This window comes from Phacochoerus africanus, chromosome 8, assembly GCF_016906955.1.
Source record: "Phacochoerus africanus isolate WHEZ1 chromosome 8, ROS_Pafr_v1, whole genome shotgun sequence".
Lineage (NCBI taxonomy): Eukaryota > Metazoa > Chordata > Mammalia > Artiodactyla > Suidae > Phacochoerus > Phacochoerus africanus.
In genome coordinates this window covers 98,922,993-98,945,489 of record NC_062551.1, presented here as the reverse complement: position 1 = coordinate 98,945,489, position 22,497 = coordinate 98,922,993, and the positions used below count along the sequence as shown (strand labels likewise).

The 22,497-nt window shown below is 46.6% G+C and overlaps 1 protein-coding gene across 6 annotated transcripts in view; it reads left to right on the top strand.

Moving 5' to 3' along the window:
- PTPRM (protein tyrosine phosphatase receptor type M) overlaps positions 1-15,757 on the top strand; it is a 749,971-nt gene extending 734,214 nt beyond the window's left edge. For all 6 annotated transcript variants that reach the window (XM_047793745.1, XM_047793747.1, XM_047793743.1 and 3 more), the window contains 2 exons: positions 6,370-6,505; positions 14,920-15,757. In XM_047793745.1, coding sequence (XP_047649701.1) covers positions 6,370-6,505; positions 14,920-14,973 — 190 coding nt within the window. In that variant the 3' untranslated portion in view covers positions 14,974-15,757. The remainder of the gene's footprint in view (positions 1-6,369; positions 6,506-14,919) is intronic.
- The last annotated feature ends 6,740 nt before the right edge of the window (positions 15,758-22,497 follow it).

Genomic DNA, 22,497 nt, shown 5'->3' with positions numbered 1-22,497 from the left:
TTCGATCCCTGGCCTCGCTTAGTGGGTTAAGGCTCCAGCGTTGCTATGAGCTATGTTGTAGGCCCTCAGTTAGCTCCAATTCAGCCCCTAGACTGGGAATTTCTTTATGCTGTGGGTGTGGCCCTAAAAGGACAAAAAAAAAAAAAAAAAGACACATCTCTACTGAGTAAATATCTGAAAGGATCCACTGATAGCTCACATCCCCTTGTTTATTTCTTGATGTCCAGATACAATTTCTGATCAGAATGTGGTCAGCAGAGGGTCCCTGTGTGAGTTCATAACACCCTGGCAAGGAAAACTGACATTTTAGTTAGAGTTTATGTTCGCTCTTGTAGGTTTTTGGGAGATACTAAAAATAGTTTGCCGATACTGATTTCTGCGTCTGGAGCCTGCCAGCATCCGGAACTGGGAACCTCTTGCATGGAACCCCTTTGATTAGCAGCTTCCTAACAAGGGCCAGTGCTGTAACCCCAGGGGATGAGTCCCAGTGCAGGAAGCTGAGGCACCAGGACACAGCTGAGGAAGGTGCAAAGCCCCCCTAAATTGCTGCTTCACAGCCACCAACTGCACTTCTAATCACAGCTGTGACCCCAGGACTGAACAGTTGCATCACTGCCCCTGGTGATGGCTAAGCCAGAGGGCTGCTCTTCAGCTCCAAGGTGGTGGGCCTCTGCCTTTTCTGCCGGCCCAGCACTACCCCTTCTTCCAGTGAGAGAACCTAGGCTTTCTTTAGGGAACCATCCTCCCTCCTGATGCCTTCGTGTTTCCTCTTCCTCTCTTGGCATCACAGTGGACGTGAGACCTGACCAGGCCTGGCGAGGACGCTGATTGTTGTTTAGATTTAAAATCTAAGGCTGAGAATGTTTAGTTGTGAGGGCAGAATTAGGTTAAACTGGTATCCTCCAGTGCAGGCCAGGAGAGGATGCTTTGACCCTCAAGGGCAACCTGCTGTCCATCTCTGCACTGAGAACTCATATTCAGCAGGCCGTGGCACCACCTGCTGGTCATGGGCAGAGCCTCCCTGCCCCAGATGCCCTCCGGGGACTCTGAATTGGATGGCTCCTTAGTCGCATTATTGCTCACAGTAAGCAAATAGGGAATTCTTTTTCTTTATACATGGCTTCCAGCTAGTAAGACCTGATGAAATGGAACCATTGAGATATAACCATTTTTCACCCCTTGATGAAGTAATGGATGCAGACAGCAGTGGTCGGCAGCTGCTGAAAGCATTAGGTGCAAAGCTGATGGGGAGAAAGTGTGCTGTCACTGCAAAGAGAGAAAACAGACCAAGGGAGCAGAAGAGAAAATCCAGGAAAAAGCCACACCTTGGGCTCATCTGCTTCACGCAGATGACCTTCAGCAACACGCCTGTGATGGAGCAGTGGTGGAAAGAGCTGCCCACACACCTGGTCTCGCTTCTCATGCTACGTACGGAAGTCATCTCCAGGTGGATGGTAGACCAATTTGTGGAAAGGAAAACAACAAAGCTTCTAGAGAAAAATCTTCATGCCCATGGAGGAACCAAAGACATGTTACCAGGACACAGAATACTAGCCGTAAAGGAAAACTTTAGTAAATTGGATTTCATTAAAGTTAAGCGCTTCTGACAACAAGGTCCTACAGTATAGCACAAGGCACTATATTCAGTATCCTGTGATAAACCATCATGGAAAAGAATATAAAAAACATATATGTGTATAGCTGAATCACTTTGCTGTACAGCAGAAATTAACACAACATTGTAACTCAACCATCCTTCAGTAGAGGTTTTCTTTTTTAAAATATAAGCACATCCGTTCATCAAAAGACACCAGCGGAAGTGAAAACACAAGATTGAGCAAAGAGTTTTGTGATCCATACCTCTGACAACAGATTCATAGAGAGAAAGCTTGAGAACTACTTCAAGTCGATAGAAAAGGACAGACAGTCCAACTACTTGGGCAAAACACTTGACAAGAACTTTTTTTTTTGTCTTTTTCTAGGGCTGCACCTGTGGCATATGGAGGTTCCCAGGCTAGGGGTCCAATTGGAGCTGTAGCCGCCAGCCTACACCAGAGCCACACGGGATCCAAGCCATGTCTGTGACCTACGCCACAGCTCACAGCAACGCCAGATCTTAACCCACTGAACAAGGCCAGGGATCGAACCAACTTCCTCATGGATACTAGCGGGGTTTTTAACCACTGAGCCACAATTGGGAACTTCGAGAACTTCATTTTTTAAAAAGGAATATCCAAATAGCCCAAAAACATAGAAAAGTCACCATTCGTTTTCAAGGAAATATACATTAATACGTTAACATCAGCTGCTACTTCATGCTCACCAAAAAGGCTGGAATTCAAACAATTAACAAATGAATGATTCTAAGTGTAGGGCAGCAGTGGAGTAGCTGGACTCCCAAACATTGCTGGTAGAAAGTAAGTATGTACAACCTTCTGGGAGCTGTTTAGCAACATCCCTGAAAGCTAAATATGAATGTATCCCCTGAGCTCTTCTGATCCCGGGTACAACTATAGGAACGAGTCGGGTATACAAGACAAGACATGCTTATAACAGGTGGCCTCATGACCTAGAAGACTGCAAGCAACCCAAACAGTCGTCGGCTCCTAGGTAAAAAGAAATTATGGAGTGGCTTATCCCCTCAATCAGAATTATTCTTAGCCACTTAGGAGAGTAAATGATACGACATGGATGATTCTCATACCAATAATATTAAGTGAAATAAGCCAGACTCAAAAGGGGATATGCTGTTTGATTCCATGTGAAGAAAATTCAAAAACATACAGATGACATTTTTGCCGCTAGACATGAGAACAGAGATTATCTTAGGGGATTGACAGTGTTGATGAAAAAGGAGTCCAGGGCGCTGATCATTGTCTATGTCTTGACCTGGATGGTGGTTATGAGGTGCGTGTGTTTGTGAAAGTTAACTAAGGTATATATACTTAACCATTTGTGGACTTAACTGTAGGTATGTTATACCTTATTTTAAAAACAGCTTTGGAGCCTAATCATGGACTGAACAAGCTGGCATTGGAACACAGTGAGCAATCTTAGAATCACAAAACAAGGAACACTTGATATCTTGTGCCTGCTTCCTAATGAGAGTTCTTTTTTTTTTTTTTTGTCTTTTTGTCTTTTTGTCTTTTCTAGGGCTGCTCCCGAGGCATATGGAGGTTCCCAGGCTAGGGGTTGAATCGGAGCTGTAGCCACCGGCCTACGCCACAGCCACAACAACGTGGGATCCGAGCCACGTCTGCAACCTACACCACAGCTTATGGCAACACCGGATCCTTAACCCACTGAGCAAGGCCAGGGATCGAACCCACAACCTCATGGTTCGTAGTCGGATTCATTAACCACTGCGTCATGATGGGAACTCCTAAAAGTTCATTTATAAGGTGTCCTTGTCCAAAAAAAAAGCCTGAATTCTTATGAAGCTCTGAAGCTAACTCCCAATTCACCAGAAGTGTAGGTACTGGTGTGTGAAATGCTTCTCAGAGACGCGATGAATAAGAACAGCCCAGACTGTGGCATGCTGTGCAGGGAGAATGACCCCATTTCCTCAACAGATACATTGCCAAGAGAGAAAAAGAGCAAAGAGGAACCTATAGACGAAAATGAACTTGCAAGATCTGTCAACCAAGTGCAATGTGTGGACTTTGCTTGGATGAGGATTTAAAAACTCAAGTGTAAGATGACCCCATAATCCCACTCTTGGGCATATATCCAGACAAAACTCTACTTAAAAGAGACACATGCACCCGCATGTTCATTGCAGCACTATTCACAATAGCCAGGACATGGAAACAACCCAAATGTCCATCAACAGATGATTGGATTCGGAAGATGTGGTATATATACACAATGGAGTACTACTCAGCCATAAAAAAGAATGACATAATGCCATTTGCAGCAACGTGGATGGAACTAGAGAATCTCATACTGAGTGAAATGAGCCAGAAAGACAAAGACAAATACCATGTGATATCACTTATAACTGGAATCTAATATCCAGCACAAATGAACATCTCCACAGAAAAGAAAATCATGGACTTGGAGAAAAGACTTGTGGCTGCCTGATGGGAGAGGGATGGAGTGGGAGGGATCAGGAGTTTGGGCTTATCAGACCCAACTTAGAATAGATTTACAAGGAGATCCTGCTGAGTAACATTGAGAACTTTGTCCAGATACTTATGTTGCAATAGAACAAAGGGTGGGGGAAAAAATGTAATTGTAATGTATACATGTAAGGATAACTTGATCCCCTTGCTGTACAGTGGGAAAATAAAAAAAATAAAAAATAAATAAAAAATTCAAGTGTGAGACAATGTCTAAAGCAATTTAGGAAATTTGGACAGTGACTAGAAATTTGATTCTGTTAAACTGTAGTGTTTCTTTTGGATGTGATAACAATGATATCGTGTCCTTTTTTTTCTTTTTCTTTTTTACGGCTGCTTTACGGCCACACCTGTGGCACTTGGACATTCCCAGGCTAGGGGTCAAATCGGAGCTATGGCTGCAGGCCAACACCACAGCCACAGCAGTGCGAGATCCAAGCCTTATCTGCGACCTACACCACAGCTCACAGCAACACCAAATGCCCGACCCACTGGGCGAGGCCAGGCATCGAACCTGCTTCTTTATGGATACTAGTCGGATTTGTTTCCGCTGTACCACAACAGGAATTCCTTGTGTCTATTTTTTTAAAGAGAATCTGTTAGCTCCTTGGAGAAGAGGTTGATTCCAAAGCTGGTGCAGGGAAGAAAATACAGGATGAGCCTGGAACATCCAGGGATGTTTTCAGAAAGGAAGGAAATGTGTGAAAAGAAATGGAAGAACCGGCCTGATGGACCCCCTAGTGGCCAAAACTGGAAGAATTTCAGCAACAAAATAAATACAGATACTATTTAGCTCATAGAAATGAAATTCATATGTATAAATCTATACTGACATAAACAGTAAAATAAAAACAAGCACTTTTTCAATGATGACTAAGAGCTCTCACTTTAGAATGTTGAAGGAGAGAGGAAAGGCAGATGTCACAGTGACTGGTGCAGACAAGATCCACCCATCGAGGTTAAAATCAGCAGGTGAGACTTTGAGGAGAAACAAGATATTTGCATAATCCCAAAGTATCTTTCCCAAGATGTTTATTGACTCCAAAGAGAAACAAAACTACACAGTGAAAAAAAAAAAAATCTGCCCAGTGCCCAACGTCTCAGTACGTGACCGAGGTTGACGTCACCATCGGGAAGACAGTTCAGCACCCTACGCCCCTCCAGGGAGCCCACAGCCCTTCCGTGCTTCTCTCCCCAAAGTTCATAACCTCATTTCCAGTGATGAGAAAACATCCCTCAAACACAGATGAGGAGACTTTCTGCCGTCGGTGTTTTGTGAGGATTCAGGCTGTGCACAGAGGCCCCTCCACATCTACATTCTGTATTTTGCTTTTGACAAAAGCACTGGCCGGTCCTCTCTGAAAGCATCAAAGTCAAGGAAGACAAAGGAAGACAGAGGACCCGTCACATGGAGGAAACGAAGAAGCTGTGATGCCTGCACGCAGGGTGGGTCCTAGACTGAATCCTGGTCCAGGAAAAGGACACTTTTCACTACGTGACATTTCACTGAGGTCTGCAGTTTAGTTAACAGTATGGTACTAAGGTTAACTTCCTGGTTTTGACTGTCTGCTATCGTAATGTAAGACATTCATGTCAGGGGAAGGTAGGTATGCAAGGAACTCTCTCTGCATTTTTGCAGTGACTCTGTACCTCTAAAACTAATTCAAAATTAAAAGTTTTATTTAAAAAGCACCCTTGTGGAGTTTCCTGGTGGCTCCTTGGGTGAAGGATCCAGCATCATGCTGGTTCGATCCCTAGCCCGGGAACTTCCACAATGCCACGGCTGTGGCCAAAAAAATAAATAAAATAAAAAGAATCCTTATGTTTTAGAGATAAATGATGAAATCCTAATGGATTGGTTAAGGCCAAATCCATCTTTGAGCATAACCCACACCCATCACAATTTCCCTGAAGGTGCTGGATGAGGTGTTTGTTAATTGAAAATTTTCCTCCACAGCCCCTTTCCATTAAAACTGATAAGGTGGTGTCTCAGATTACATCCTCTGGGCTGAAGCGAGGCTGTGGCGAGGCTGTGAGAGGAGAATGAGCCCGTCTTCCATCACCTCTGGCCAGATGAACCACGGGCCCCTTTCCACCCAGAAGAGGGACTGGTCCAGGAGGGGAGCCCCAGCCGGGAGGCCTCCGAGCCGAAAGCGTCCAAGGCTTTAGGCATCGACCTGGGTCGTGTGAGCTGTGTGGTGTGAGAGCAGACCCAGCTCTCACCTGCTTCCTCTTCCTCTTCCCACAGGAACGGGGGAGGCCGCAGTGGGACCTTCTGTGCCATCAGCATCGTCTGTGAGATGCTGCGACACCAGAGGACCGTGGACGTCTTCCACGCCGTGAAGACACTGAGAAACAACAAGCCCAACATGGTGGACCTGCTGGTAGGTCCCCATCTGTCCCGCTCAGGGAGCCACACCCGGTCAGCATGAGCCCCTCGCTCGGGCCCACGCCGGGAGAGATGCGTTCATGGCAAAGCAGTGCAGTGGCTTCCATAGTGCGGGGTTTTCTGTCTCATTCCCCCCCCCACCTTTGCTTTTTCACGAGGACGCATCTCAACACCGGTGACGGGGGGTGGGAGTGAGGGGGGGACACGGAGGAAAACTCACCAGCGAACATCCTTGTTAATTTCCCTTCTCAGCTGCGCCTTCCACATGGCTAAGCGCTTGGCCTTCGTGGAGAAGAAGTAATCAGAGCACATGAGATGCCAGATTTTCAAATTATGTATTTTATAAATAGCTTAATCACCTCATATTTATCAGAGCTGGGAGTCTGGGCTTGACATGCAGACTACTGCATGTAATTACGGCGGCCCCGTCTGAGAAGAGGATTAAAGAGGTGGGGAAACAAAGGACGGTGTGGAATTATTAGAGTATTTCGTGAAATCTCTTTTTTGTGCGGAGCTGTTGAAATGCCAACCACTGTGACTCGAGAACGGGAGACTAGCTTAAAGGAGGAAGCTTTTCGATTAGGTTTTTTGTGCTTCTCTGTTAGTGGAGGAAGGATCTGGAGGAAACAGCGGGACTAATCCCCAGGTGGGGAGAATGGCCGGGGTCAGGGCGGGGAAGGGACCAGGATGCTGAGGAGCTCAGCAAGGCTGCATCCTGAGTCCACAGCACTGCAGCAGTGGAGTTAAAATTTAAAATATAATAAAGGAACTAAAGAGGGAGTCGAGATTCAGGCGAAAGCTAACGAGGCAGACACGGTCCCCACAAGCCACTCCCCAGGGCCACCTGCTTCCTGGCTGACATGCCTCACATGCTGGATGCACTGTTCTCATGCCCAGAAGCACCTGTTGGCTTCTGTGGAAGAAGGATGGTACTGTCCCCACACACACTGCTGCTCCCCGCCCTGCCCTGGGGATGCCTTGCAGACCCACAGTGTATTCTCAGCTCTGCCCCTTCAAGTGACCTCAGATAGATGGCAGTTGAGGTCACCTTGGGCACATCACTTAGCTTGCCTGAGCCTGGGGTGTGTACACTGGGGCTGATACTGGTTTGTTGGGGTGATCCTGCATGTGTGAACGTGTTCCAGAAACTGCCCAGGTGAGAAAGATGGTCCTGGGTAGCAGAGGTGTCCACAGGGCAAGGTGTGGCCCAAGGCCCACCTGAGGCAGGGAGGAGGTGACAGCGGCAGCAGCATGTACACACCCGGTGCTTCACATGTGCCCCCACTGCTCTCGGTGCCTTTCCCATGCTCCAGGTTTCATGTGTGGGGACCCACATCTCACCATTCAGAACTGTCTCCCTCCCCAGACCCACCCTGAATTTTAAGGGGTCCCCCCTCCACCGTGGAATTTTCAATCTTCCTGCCTGGGAGGCAGTTGAGAAAAGCAGAGTCAGGCAGTTAGAATCGGCCTGAGTTTAGGACAAAGAAGCCAGTTGGCAGAGGATGGAAACAAATGCATAGATTAAAATATTCTGCCTATGATGTCCTGTGGTGTTTTGCTCCCAGTTTCAGGTTCAGGTGTGTAGCTTCCAGGCTTGAGTGGGTACTTGAGCAAAGCCGACCTTGATTTAAAATATGTCCTTTCCCTCTCACTGCAGCCTGAGTTCAGCAGCTCCTTAGACCCTCCAGGCCTTTCCTTAAATGGCTCTGGCTGCAGCTTCTGTGACTCACCAGTTTTTTATGGGCAGAAACAACGTGGCTTTTCCCAAAGCCATGGTGCAGAGCACAAGGCTGGGGTGATTCTTCATGAAAGAAGCTTCTGACCCCAGCCCACTTTTCTATAATAACCTGGGAGTTTCTGTAATTGTGTGTGATCATGACAGAAAAATAGGATCCCTGGATGCCCCAAACCCTTAGGGTCAGCGCCAGTTTTAGGATAAGCTCAGTGGCTGAGAAATGCAGGGGAGTTCTGCAATTTCCTGGGGGAAAAAATCTGATAAATTTGTCACAATGACTGCTGGCAGGATGGTAGATAATATCTGGTGACCAGAGGGAAAATGTCACAGTGCTCTTTTCAGTGGGTTTGAAGCTTCTTGAGTTGAATCAGGGCCCTTGTCATTTGCTTGTTTGTTCTTGCCTGTAAGTACAATGTCTGTTTAGTTTGGTACTGATGCACATGTATATTGGCTGAAAGAATCGATTAATTCAGATCAGGGTGATAAAACCTGGTACAATTTTATTGGGCATAAAAGGCCATCTAAGACCTGAGTTTCTCCTGAGCGCAAAGTGTGGTACCAGCAGCTGAAAGCTTACCTCCCAGCTGCCTTTTGACAGAAAGAAACATGAACCAGAAGGCCCCTGGAGTGCACCCTTACAGTGGCTGCTGGAGGCGGGCCGGTGGGCACGGAGAGCCCTGGCCAGGCCCCACTGGATCTCAGTTTATGGCCCCTTCTGATCAAACACCAAAATTTACTGCCACGCCCTCCCTACCAGGGTGGCGTGAATGTCCTCGAGGGACAGTGTACCTCTCTCCATCTCTGATTATTTTTCCTTCTGAGTTAGAAAATCCACCCATCTGTTTTGAAGGGTGGCATGCTCAAGGGAGAGCCGGAGGTCCCTCCAGATTTATTTCTTCCAGTTTTTAGGTTTGGGGGCAAGGCTTCAAGGAAAAGCTAGTTGATGGCCAGAAAGAAAAATCACTTTAACACAAGACTAGATGTTTTAAGCAGCAGGGGAGACTGGATTTGTTTTTCCTGACCCCTCTTTCTACCCAGCTTTTCCATTATCCATCTCTTCAACCAGCCTCCAGCCCCCATCAAAGGACTGGGTCCCTGGGTTGGGGGGTCAGGCCAGATGGTACAGCCTGAGATTTGTGCTGCTGGCCTGGTCAGAGGCAGAGTTACCTGCTCTGAGCCCTTTTATATCTATTCCCATTGCTGGAAAACCAGCTGCTCCAACAGAGGCCTCTCTCACCTTTGCCTCCACCCTTGGCTTTTGCAGTGTCCAGGGCCCCATTTTAACCGAGGAGCAGCTTGTAGGGGGCAGGTCTTTCCTAGAGAACCATACTGTCCCCCGGGAGGTGGTGGGAGCTTTGGCCAACGTGCTGATGTGATAAACGCACACAGTGTCGAGCAGTTACCAAGGTCAAGATCATTAGCACATCCGTATCCTTACAGAGTTAACCTTAGCTGCCTGTGTGTGTGCAGTCAGAATGCCTACGCTCTACCCTCCGCAGCGATCGGATGTGCAGTTCCAGCCATCCCTCCCATCCCTGTGCTGGATGTTACATCTGAAGGACTTGCCGCCTTTCTAACTGAGAACCCGTAGCCTCTATGCAGGCCCCACCCACTCGCCCCTCCCCCAGCAAGCACAATTCTAATCTCTGTCTCTAGGAAATGGACTTTTGTTTTATGGGAGCTTTAAAAGATTCTGGCCCCAGGACCGCCCCCCCCCACCAGAGACCCTGACCCAGGAGATCTGGGTCTGGCTTCGCAAGTGATCCCAGTGCACACCTGAGGCTAGGAAACTTAGAGCTGGTCCAGAAGGGCTCTCGGCTTGTCTGTACATTAATCACACCTGCACCTCACAAACTCAAATACAGATGCCCAGGCCTCACCCCAGGAGACAGGGGCAGACAGAGCCCGAGTGGTGTCCTGCCAGGCAAGAACAGCCGTTCTGGATGAACTAGGCTCCGCTGTCCTGCATGCAGGCTGCAGGGTGGCCGAACCCACCTCCCCACTTCCTCTCCAACCCCCCCCCACCCCCGTCCCAGGTTCCCACCCAGACTCTGCCAGTACCTCCCCTCCCAGCAGGGAGAGCCATCCACTGGGCTGGGCCCTGCCTCTTCCCTGCACTGCAGTAATGCGCTGGCCAAGGCACGTCTACAAAGCGCCATGCCTGGCCCTGCAGGTCCCCCACCCCACCCCACCCCTGTGTGGGTAACACAGTGACTCTGCTCACGAGCATAAACTGTCCCTAAGCTCTATCTGAGATCTCATATGACACTGACAGGCTGGGGTGTGTGGGTGTAGGTGTGTGTGGGTGTGCATGTGGGAGGGTGTGTGTGTATGTGTATGTATGCATGTTTAGGTTGTGTGTTTATCAGTGGCCATGTGTGTAGACGTATTTACATAGGTGTGGCTGTGTGTGTAGGTATGTGTGTGTGTGTACACAGGTGTGCGTGTAGATATGCATGTGTGGCTGTGTGTATAAGGCTTTGTGTGTAGGTGTGTGTGTGTGTGCATAGGTATATGTGTAGGGGTGGTTGTGTGGCTATGCGTGCAGGTATGTGTGTGGATGTGCGTCAGTGTGGCTGAGGGTGTGTGGGTGGTGGGCTGTGGGAGCAGAGGGCGTTGGCCTCAAGTGGGGAGTCAGAGAGGCTTACTCAGGTCCCTAAACTGTGCCCCCAGTGGCCCTGGGACCCTTGTAGTATCTGCTAGCTTCCCCCAGACCTGGCCCTGCCACCCATAGTCCTGCAGTCCCTGCCCTCATGTCGGCCCCAACCCCCGACTCCCCGACTCTGATGTCCCTGAAGCAGGGCCGCCACCCCTGGCCCAGCAGAGCTCCTGGCTCGGGGAGGGCCCAGTAAGCATTTGCTGGGTGAGGGGACATTTCTTCCCTGTCCCTGGACCCATGTCACCCTGAGCTGCTCCCAGGACCCAGGAATGTAGCAGCTATGGGCTGACAGGTCTGCATGGGGAACTGGCTTCAGGGACTGAGCTGGGCCCTGCAGGAAAGTGCACAGACCCTTCAGAGCTGTGGACGAGGGTAATGACACGTCCATCCATTGTCAGACATGAAGCTGCCTCCCAGGGGTCTCCTGGGCATGTGGTTGCTCACCCAGTGGGACCCACTGGAACAGTGAACCAGATGGTCCCACCCAGGATTCCTGGTCCCAGGGGTCCACTTCCCCTGCCTGGCAGGCATACCAATCAGATGGCTTTTTCAGCCTGGAGGACTTGTCAGCAGGATCCGTCTGAAACTGAGGCTCGTGTTAGTTTCAAAGACAGGTGCATCCGGAGGGAAGCTTTGCCCCAGGTGAGCCAGGCAGGCTCTTCTCTTTGAATCTTCTCAGGTACGCGACATGGGTGTTTGAAGTGACAGGCTGACTGGAGGACCCCGTTCCGCAGACACAGGCTGCTGGTGCTGACAAAGCCCCCTCCAGCCCTTCAGGGGAGCCACCCGCAGCTGCCCGTGGTCTCGTATGACCTCCCCTAGAGAGCAGGGACTTTGAAAGGGTGACCTCACTTTGGGTGCCTTGCAGACTCCACTTTCTCCCTCTTTGTGGTTCTGGAGTGAAGGTGGGGTCCGTGGTCTTGGAGAAGAGGATCCTGTTGCCCTGGTTACGGGTCCAGCACAAAGATGCTCATGTCACCAGCTAATGTCACCCAAATCAGGAGAGCCTGGGACCCAGGCATAACCGTTCCCCTGAAGCACAGAAATGGCTCGTGCAGCTTAATTACACTGTTCAAGAGCAAGGAAGCCCAGAGAGGAAGCCACAGATCACAGCTCTGTACCTGGTGATCAAGTGTAATCAGTTTCCAATGAGGGAAGATTTCAGGCATTTCTCGGGGTGCTTGGGGGAGGAGATGCAGCAATTCATAGCCTTTCTTCTTGTTCCCTTTATTTTCCTGACTCAGAAACCAGTCATCACAGAATCCATAGGGGCTGGCAGTGTGCTTGGGAGGGATCAGAGAGGGAGTTCATTTTGAAAACCGGAGCCATGCCTGCAACAGAGCACCTTCAGTCACTCCCACCGCTTAGGGTGAACCCAGAACCCCTTCCTCATTTCCTTGTCTGTGTCCTGACCCACGTGGCCCTCTAAGTGCACTTTACCGTGTTAAGAGGATGGCTCATAGTCAGCAGCTACACTAAGTGCTGTTAGGTTTGTGCAACGTCATGTTTCTGCAGTAAGGAATTGGATCTCTTCGGTTTCTGTTGAAAAAAAAAAACCAATTGTGTGATTTAAAACCGGAGAAGTGATTGGAATGTTCCATAGCCAGTGTCAGCCTGGTGATCTGACAACATCCAAATTTTGAAACTCAAATGACTTCTTTTCAATATTCTGAAAATAGAAGTATCAGGCCCTGGAATAATAAGTCCTGGGATTGAATCAGAAAGTTTCAGTGTCCCATATTTTCAGTCCTCCAGGGTGTGTGCCTCGGGGTGGAATCACCCAGCCAGAGGGTAACCCTTTGGAGGGACCCCTTGGTCGTTGTCCACAGGGCTGTGCCATCTTACCCTCCCACCAGCAGTGGCGGTGGGGGTGGGAGGGGGATCCAGGTTCTTCACATCCTCCCCAAGACTTGATGCTGTCTGGCACTGTGTTTTGGCTGTCCTGTTAGCAGTTTCTGTCATCAATGTTTAATTGCATGGCACCTTCAGTGCATTGACTGATCTGTTTACTCTCTGTCTTCGTTTCTGGGAACCTTGAAATTCTCAGTCTCTCGCCTTAAATGTTTATCGGGTTGGATCAGATGCTGCTAAACCCGTGTTTTGTCATCATGTACAAATGCAACCAACCACAAGGGGGAGTTCCCCTTAACCTCAGTGGGTTAAAGTTCCAGCATTGCCGTGAGCTACGGTGTAGGTCACAGATGTGGCTTGAATGCAGTGTTGCTGTGGCATAGGCTGGCAGTTGCAGCTCCAATTCAGCCCCTAGCCTTGGAACTTCCATATGCCGTGGGTGCAGCCCATAAAAAAAAAAAATGTACACACACCCCCACCGCCCCGAGCTGTGAACTGGGCCCCTTTGCTCAGGACAGGTGCATTGTCCATGGAAGGATGGACCATGGCTGTTGTCTTGGCAAATAAACAGGGTGGCCTAGTCAGGCATTCAGGGAACAAAATGTAGGCGAGGAAAGAAAACTGCAATGACTAATTAGGCCCAAAAAAGGAAATTTCTTTTTAATTAATTTGGTAAACCCCAGAGTCAGAGATCCATTTCCTTGGTGGGGCCGTCATGTTGGGTGTGAGGCAGAGGTGCTGACATCACACTGTGAAAGCTTCTCCCTGACCGAGGGCAGGAGAGCCTGCGAGTGGCTGAGTGACAGGGCTGCGGCCACGTGGCAGGTGGAGGCATCCTCCACTCCTGTGTCCCTCTGCTTGGCTCAGGGGCCACACCCTGGCGAGCGTCTGTCAACTCACTGTATAAACACAGGTGCGGAAGGCCCGTCCCTCCCACCTGAGACCCCGGAAGGCCAGCACCTTGCATGCGGCTTGCTCAGGCCGCGGTCCATGATCTGAGAAAGCCATGCTCAGAAGAAGTGAGTTCACTGCTCCACTGAGAACTGGTATGTGGCTCCCAGAGGGTATCAGACGTTCCCCTCCTGTGGTCCCAATTCTGTCACCCTCACCTGGAATGCCTGTTAGGATGACCATGGACTTGATCACTCAAACTGGAGCACCACTTAGAGAGTAAAAAGATGCAGTTAACCATGATGCTAAGACCACAGGCATACACCGGGGTATGAGCAGACCAGGGCATGTAGCCCTCCCTCCCCCAGCTCATGTGTGCCTCCTCCTTCCCTCCTGTTACCTACCACCCCCCGCACATCTTCCTTAAGAAGCTTTGCTTCCCTCTCCACAGCACCCACACTGGCGACCCCTCATGGGTGTCATTGAGTCCGTGTCTCAGTCTCCTCATTGGACCATGGACTTCAGGGACCAGGTCAAGGTGCTTGGTGCTTAAGAGGTGCTTATAAACACTTATAAAGTAGAAGAAATCCTGGAGTTCCCATCGTGGTGCAGCGGAAACAAATCCAACTAGTAACCATGAGGTTGTGGGTTCAATCCCTGGCCTCACTCAATGGGTTAAGGATCCAGCATTGCCTTGAGCTATGGTGTAGGTCGCAGATGCAGCTCAGATCCTGCGCTGCTGTGGCTGTGGTGTGGGCTGGCAGCTATAGCTCCTATTGGACCCCTAGCCTGGGAACCTCCATATGCCACGGGTGCGGCCCTAAAAAGCAAAAAAAAAAAAAAAAGAAGAAGAAGAAGAAGAAATCCTGCTGATTGAAAACCAGAGGTAAAGCTGGGCTAGGAGTGAAACTACGTTTATTTATCAAGCAAATCAGGAAAGCATCTCCTCCAACCCTGCTTATCTTTCCTTCCACCCCTTGGCTTTCCCACAATTTGTACTCAAGATGCTGATGTACAGGCAGACACACATGCGTGGACAAACATAGATGTGTGTTCCAGTGTCTAGAACATCCCAGGAATTCTAATGCACATAGATATCCCAAAACACCCCTCCTGTCGGGCCTGGCGGGAACACATCTACAAACAGCAACCGTGTGTATGGTTCAGAACCATGACTTTCTGATTCACACCCTTCTCAGTTTGATGTCTTCCAAATAAAACCCCAATCTGGCATAATGTCGCTGCACTGACGCATGTCCCTTCTGTGTTCCAGGACCAGTACAAGTTCTGCTATGAGGTAGCCCTGGAGTACTTGAATTCTGGCTGATGGTATACAGAGCCCCGCAGACAAGCCTCTCAGCCTGCAAAGCCAGAACGTGCCATGGTATCTGTGCCGATGGGATAAAGACTTCTCAATACGCTTCTTTTGCTTTGCATAATCGGCTCTTCTGAAGAGCCCCAGAAAGTGTTTCTAAAACTGCTTGCACTGCCCGATTCCCAGTACTGCTGCCTGATGGAAACCCACCCAACAGCCTACAGTCACCCAGTACCGTCCTCCTAGGCACCGGCTCCTCAGAGCAGCGTGGACAGCTGGTAAATTAAAGAGCACAATTATATTCTTATGAAGGAATTTGTACCTCTGGGGTATTATTTTGTGGCCCGTGAAACTTTGGTATTGTTACAGCTGAGTGTACATTTTTGTTCTGTGGAGAATGCTACCTGGCATTATGATAATATATTATTTTAGTTAATATTTGTATTTTAACATGTTGCACAATATCAGCTTATGTAGCTTTCCAAGACTAACAGATAAAGTATAATGAACAAAGCTATGTTGTATGAGTTGTTTCTATCAGATTTGTATTGTTTCCAAGGGAAAAGCTTGGGGAGGAGTTCGGTTCCAAAAAAAGCAGAGATCAATGATCAGATTCACAGATGTGAAGCTTTTCCGTTTGTGTATATTGTAAATAGTTTTGATTTCATCAAATTATTTATTCATTAAAAGAATTTTTGTGAAGCACAGTGAGTGACAATCATTTTTATGAAGCCCTGGAAATTATTTACTGTATGATGCTCCCTTGTGTAAATTCTCAATAAATCAAGACCCGTGACCCGTCTGGTGTCTTCCTAGTGTCCTGGCCCCCATGGGGGTGGTTCTGGTCACGCCAGGCCTTTGGCAGAGAGGTGGTGCCCAGGTCTGTTGGCCTTAAAATGGTAGAGTTGGGATTTTGGAGACAGAAGTTTTGGCAGTGAGAACCAAGGCCCATCCTGGGAGTCTGCCCTGGTGCATGAGCCCCTGAGGCCATCAGTAGGTGACCTCTGACCTCGTGGGCAGGCCAGGCCAGGAGTGCCAGACCAGATGCCAGAATGGTGACTTTCTGACTAGGAACAGCTTCAGCCTTGCTCTATCTCACCTCAGCAGACTGGGGGTCACGTCAAGTTTAATCTGGGACTCGCTGAGAGGACACTCTTTACAAGGTGCCAGGATCAGGGTGCATTTGAGAGGACACCAAGCTGGAGAAGACATGTCCCGCAGAAGAGAAAGACTGCAGCCTGAGGCCTCTGCTGGGCCCCTGAAGGAAGAAACCAGACCGCAGACGTTTACTGAGCTTAAACTGAGCTCCAGGCTGTGTGAAATGATGACCAGTGGATGGATGCTGGGGACAGACCTTTAGTGAACACCTTTCTGTGTCAGAAAGTGGGCAGGGTGCTTTCCCAAGGCAGCAGAGCCTCCCTTGATGGTGTGATCGGGCAAAGTTACGGGGCCGTTGGACAGCCAGAGAGACTCCACTAGGAGAGACTAAATAACTGGTCTAAGTCACCCCACTTGGTGGGTGCCAGGTGCCTCTAGGGCTCTGGAAGGTGGGGGGCTTCCTGCCTGCTCCGGGGATCTTTGTGACAAAGGATGGCAAGATCAGAGGCTGCCCACCAAGGGGCCTGAGGGGGATGCCTGCATTTGAGGCCTGCACTCTCTGCTGCTCTCTAAGTATACAACCCCCAGCCCTCAGTGGGGAGAAATCCATATGCTCAGGAAGAGCTGGCACAGCCGAGTGAGTCTGGACCAAGTGGCTCTCACCATCCACACCCCATTTTTGGATGAGCTCCTAAAAGATTAGGAACTGCCCTCTGTCTGCCTCTCTGGGCTGCAGGATTGGGGATGGATGGCCGGAACAAGCCACATGGTTGTGTGCAGGCTGGGCCGTGGTGGAAGCAGCCCCTCGGTCCTCTTGGACAAAGTCGTGGCAGTCTTCACTCCCTTCATGGTGGGAAAGAGAAGCCCTTTCTGCAGAGCCTGAAGCCACCCATGATTATGACTCTGAGGACGCACCCCACGTCCCAGTCCATCCCTACACCATCAAACCCTGTTTCACTTGGAAGCACTAGTTTCCTCCAGACTTTTGCATCTCTTTAATTTTTACCTTTCATTCACTTGGTTTCAGCTCTTAGCAGAAATAGTGATAGTAGAGCAGGGATGTTTGGTGGCATTTTCTCAGCTCCCATGAGGCTTTACCACAGAGTTTGATAAAACTTCTGGAGCTCTCCCAGGCAGAGGTAACTCATGCTTCCACATCCTGGATGCTCCCTCAGTTTCAACAACTTCCCCTCATCCTCCACTCAAGCTAAAGGATGGTCACACCCTGCAGCTGGTGGCCTTGAATGGCCTCACCACTGAAGTCCTCACCTTGCCTAATTCTGACCCCAACCTCTTCAAACTGCTAGCTGCCTCTTTGCCATATTCTTCCCATCCTTGTCCTCTGAATTATGAAGCCCTCTAGTCCATTCTATGAGTGTGGCTTCCCTTCTTACCTTCTTTCCCAGAACAGCCTAAGCCCCATGATCCTTCACTTCGTCCAATTTCACCGACATCCCCAATGCTTGACTCCTTTTAGTTCCATCTTATCTATCCTACAAATTGTCATTTTTAAAGAAATCCACCCAGGACTTCCAATCTCAGATAAACTAGAGTAGCAAAGATCAAATTTACCCTCCCAATTGAAAAAAGCACAGAAATGGGGAACATAAATTTTTTAAGATAGTTTTCAGGACCCTGAACAGTAAAGGAAACAGGACAAATTAGATTAACCCTAGGATTCCCCCAGCTTATAGCCTTGAGAGAATTCCCAGAGAATGGGTACAGGGAAGGGGAATCTAAATGTAGCCCAGTGATGTCCCTTTTTTGAAAGGAGAGTTCCCTTATTTGAGCTGAGAGCTCAAATAAGATGGCGAGAGTGTTCAGGGAAGAGCAGCAGAGAGGAGAGAGTTGCATAGAGAAGGAATTCTGAATGTCTGCAGGGTCCTAATCGAGTCTTCAGCTAAGTACTGATCAGGATAAGCTCAGAAAGAAATGGCTTGAGACCAAAGAAAGAACCATCCAAAACGATTAGAGGGGCGAATACTCAGAGTTCACAGGCCAAATGGCTCCTGTTCCTGTTGGAGAGGACCCAGAGGTTCTGCCTCAGTAAGTGGGGAAATTATCTCTAGACTAAACACAGCTGTAGTCCTGCCTAGTGAAGCAATAACTGAAAGGATGAAACTGTTTCCAAGTAACTTAACTGCATCACAGACCAAAACTCAAGAATATTTATAGGAATACAAAAATATCCAGCACTCGAGAAAGTAAAATTGACAGTGTCTGGCATTCAATCCAATATTACCAGGCATGCAAAGGAGCAGGAAAATATGACACACAGGAAAAGAGAGGAGAAAAAACCAATCAGTTGAAATAAATGGAGAAATAATATGGATGATAGAATTAGTAGACAAATACATTAAATCAGGTATTTCATAACATTATCCAGGTGACCAAGAAGCCAGAGAAAAGATGTAGCATATTTAAGCAAAAACCTAAAAGATATTTTAAAAATCCAAGCAGAATTTCAAGAGATGAAAACTACAAAGCCTGAGATTTTTTTTAAAAATACACTAAATGGGGTTAACAGCAAATTAGACTGCAGAAGAAAAAAAATAGTGAACCTAAGACATCAATAAAAATCATTCAAAATAGAACACAGAAAAGATTGAACAAAAATGATCAAAGTATCAGTGAACTTTTGATGTCTCCTCAAAGTGGGGGAAAAGAGACAAAAAATATTTCAAGAAATAATGGCAAAATTTTTCCAAACTTGATGGAAATTACAAGCCCACAGATCCAAGAAGCCAAATAAACCTCAAGCACCAAAAACAGGAAGAAAGCTACACCAAGGTACATCATAATAAAACTACTTAAAATCAATGACAAAGAGAATCTTAAAAGCAGCCAGAGCTGGGAAGAAAGCTGTGTTCAAAGAAAGATCATAATTACAACAGACTTCTTTTTGGACACAATGCAAGCCAGAAGAGAGTGGAGCAATAATGTAAAATACCAAATGAAATTAAAACTGTCAACCTGGAATTCTATACCCAGCAAGAATATTGATCAAAACAAAGGTAAAATAAAGACACTTTTGGACATACAAAATTTGAAAAATTCATCACCAGAAAACCCATGAATATAAGAAATGAAGGTTATGTCTCAGGTGGAAATCCACTAAAAAAAGTGATAAATATAAAAGGCTTTTCTTAATGTTATTTAAATATCCTTAAAAGATAATTGCTTCAATTCAAAACATGATAACAATGTAGTGTGTAGTTTATAATATAGATAGAAGGAAAAATTATAACAACAATAGCATGAAGGTAGAGGGGATAAACAGAAGTAGTCCTGCTTCTTGTGTGGAAGTGACAGGATATCACTAGAAGTTAAACAGTGGCAAATTAAAGATACAAACTCTAAGCCCCATGGCACCCACCAAAATGACACAACTAAGAGTTATGGCTACTAAGCCAACAAAGGAGTTAAAAATGGAGTCATAAAGAAAGACTCAATTTACCCAACAAAAGTCAGGAAACGAAAAAAAAAAAAAGAACAAAAACAGATGGGACAAAATAGAAAACAAAGAGCAGGATGCTAGATTTAAACTTGACTCCATCAATAATTACATTAAAATGTAAATGGGTTAAGTGCCCCAATTAAAAGTTCAAGATCATCAGATTGGATTAAAAAAAAAAAAGAGTCAACTGCATACTGCCTACAACAAACCCACGTTAAATATAAACAAAGAAACCTATCTATCTGCTTTCTTTAATATACCAGCTGCTAAGAGCTGCTAGAAAAACATGCAAAACAGTATATTATTGCTGCAGTAAGTTTTATTGTATCCATCTTTCCAACTCTCCATGCAAATAATCCACTGTGTACACTCAAGCTAGATACGCTGCAACAATGGCTTTATTTCCTCCTTCACCAGGAAAATAGATCATCCATCCTCATACCTATAAATGCATTTATCTCCATACCCATTCTCACCTCCTTTTCACCAAACTCATAGAAACCAGCCTTGAAAAGACAGGTCGTGGGGGCAGGAACCATCTCTGAAGTTCCATGCTTAGGACTATTAGGGATGGAGGGATGGCTTTGCTCTCTTTCCTAGAGACATCCTTCTCACTGCCTCAGATTTGACACCCTGTTCCTCCAGTTGTTTAATCAGGAAACTGGAGCTTTTCAGAACCACCTACCTAAGCTGTTCCCAGAGTCCTGCACCTCGGAAACTCAGGGAGATAATAGATATTATTAAATCTTTAACTGCTATGGTCCAACCTATGACTTAGGTTACAATGCTTGTACCTAAAAGGAGCTTGCAGAAAGAGTTACTTCTCTCCTAGAAATTTAAAGATGTAGATTGATACTCTTTATTTCCCTTCCGGCTCTAGAACTTTCTGCTCAGGGGTTATTTCCTGAAGTATGGCACACAAACCACAGTTGGGTCCTTCGATGATTGTAGCTGGTGCAAAGATGAGCATTTATTTTTCTCACATTTCTGAATATTTCACTAATATAAGCAAAGCACTAGTTTTCCATTTTAAGTGTGGATGGATTTCTTAGTGTCAACAGGGCATTCATGCACAGAAGGGAGTAGCCACTACTCATTTTGACTCAGGTAACATCCCAGCTATTAGGAATTTATTAGACAATTAGCATTTTTTAGGTATTAAACAATCAACTTTGCCCTGAATATTTACAAGTACTTCCAACTAAATAAATTAAAAAATTATAGATTTAACAAAATAAATGTTCCAAATCAATTTAAAAAAAAAACTAGATTGTGAACTTAGTCCAGCATTTGAAGACATTTAATTAAAATCTCAGGTCTAACATATTAATTCTCTTCAATAGGCTAAGACTCTGTAAAAGCAAAATGGTCACACAAAAAATATAAAACTATGAAGTTAATTAATTCCTTACACCAAAAGATGTTACAATGATAATGATACCATAGCTTTCATTTGGTTCTTTTTTTTTAATCCTTACCCCCCTTTTTTTGCACACCCCCAATGTCACATGCTTTGGCCTGTCTTAGGAGTTCAATAACTGATATTCTATGCCTTCCTAGAATTTTAAAAAATTTTACCAGACCCCAAAGCAATGGCCTGATCCCCCTGATCCCCCTGAGAGACCCAGGCTTTGGGCTGGTGACCTACTGACTCTTGGTTGGAACACAGTCGAACAGACCAAGTTGATTCAAGCCTGAGCCATTGGTCATCGGGGTGAGTTTCTTTTTCATACAAGGAAGCTGCACTTGTTTTATCAGGGAACTTTTAGATGTTGACTTTGAGACTTGGAGTCTTTTCCAGGAATAAAGCAGCCTCTAAAATTTGTGTGTACTTATCGTGCAAGTGCACTAATTGTGCAGTCATTGAGATGTGTTAGTCTGGTCTCTAACCACAATCAGAAGCTCACGGATATACATCTTATTAGCATCTCCCTATAATTAGTGGAGTTAATCGAGGGTTTCACTCCTTGAGAAAAGAGGGGGTGAGTATCAGGTTTGCTCTTTCTTCTTGTGAGGACATCTGGCTAATTTGTTATCTGGGACACAAGTTTGGATGTTCATTTACCAATTGCTCAGTAAAGCTCACCAATGGCTACTTCGCTTCCTCTTGCTGTCCAGTCTTGCTCATGGCATCATATCTATGACACTGGGATTATGGGATCTGCCTCATCAGTGTCCGTCACTCCTCCTGCTTATCCTGGTTCATAGCTCCATCTGATGAATAGGCAGGAGCTTACCAAAGAAACACCATAGCCACTGATAGCATAGGTAAACGCTTTTCCATTATTAAGTAACGAGGATGAGGCATATTCTACTAAATTCACCCTTTCTTTGAATAACTTCATTATTTTCTTTTTCTATTACCTGTCCTGATTTTTTTTTAATTTTATTGAAGTATAGTTGATTTACAATGTTGTGTTAATTTCTGCGGTAGAGCAAGCTGATGTAGTTATACATACACACATTATTTTCCGTTCTGATAGGATATTGAATAGAGTTCCCTGTGCTGCACAGTAGGACCTTGTTGTTTCCATCCTACAGATACTAATTTGCACCTGCTAATCCCAAACTCCCAGTCCTTTCCTCCTCCACACCCCCCACCCCCACCCCGGCAACCACAAGTCCGTTCTCTATGCGTCCTGACGTTTTTCATTCTTGCTCCAAAACATGCATTCCATCCACAATTTAGTCTCTCTTTTTACTGGAGAAGACGGTTAGGAATCAAAATCTGGGTCCCACAAGTGTTCAATGAGCTTCCAATGTTGGAAGAACTGCTATTTCTGTTGTTGTGGTGGTGGTGACAGTGGTGGTATTTTTTTCCAACAGAACTCCCAGTGGCATTTAAGTTCATATATTTACACTGGCTTCCTAAATTTAGTTTATTATTGTATTACCTGATCTCTCTAATAGTATACAACTCTGTGAATCACTAAGACTTTCCTCTCCCGGATGGATATGTAATAGGGATATGCAGTTTCCTT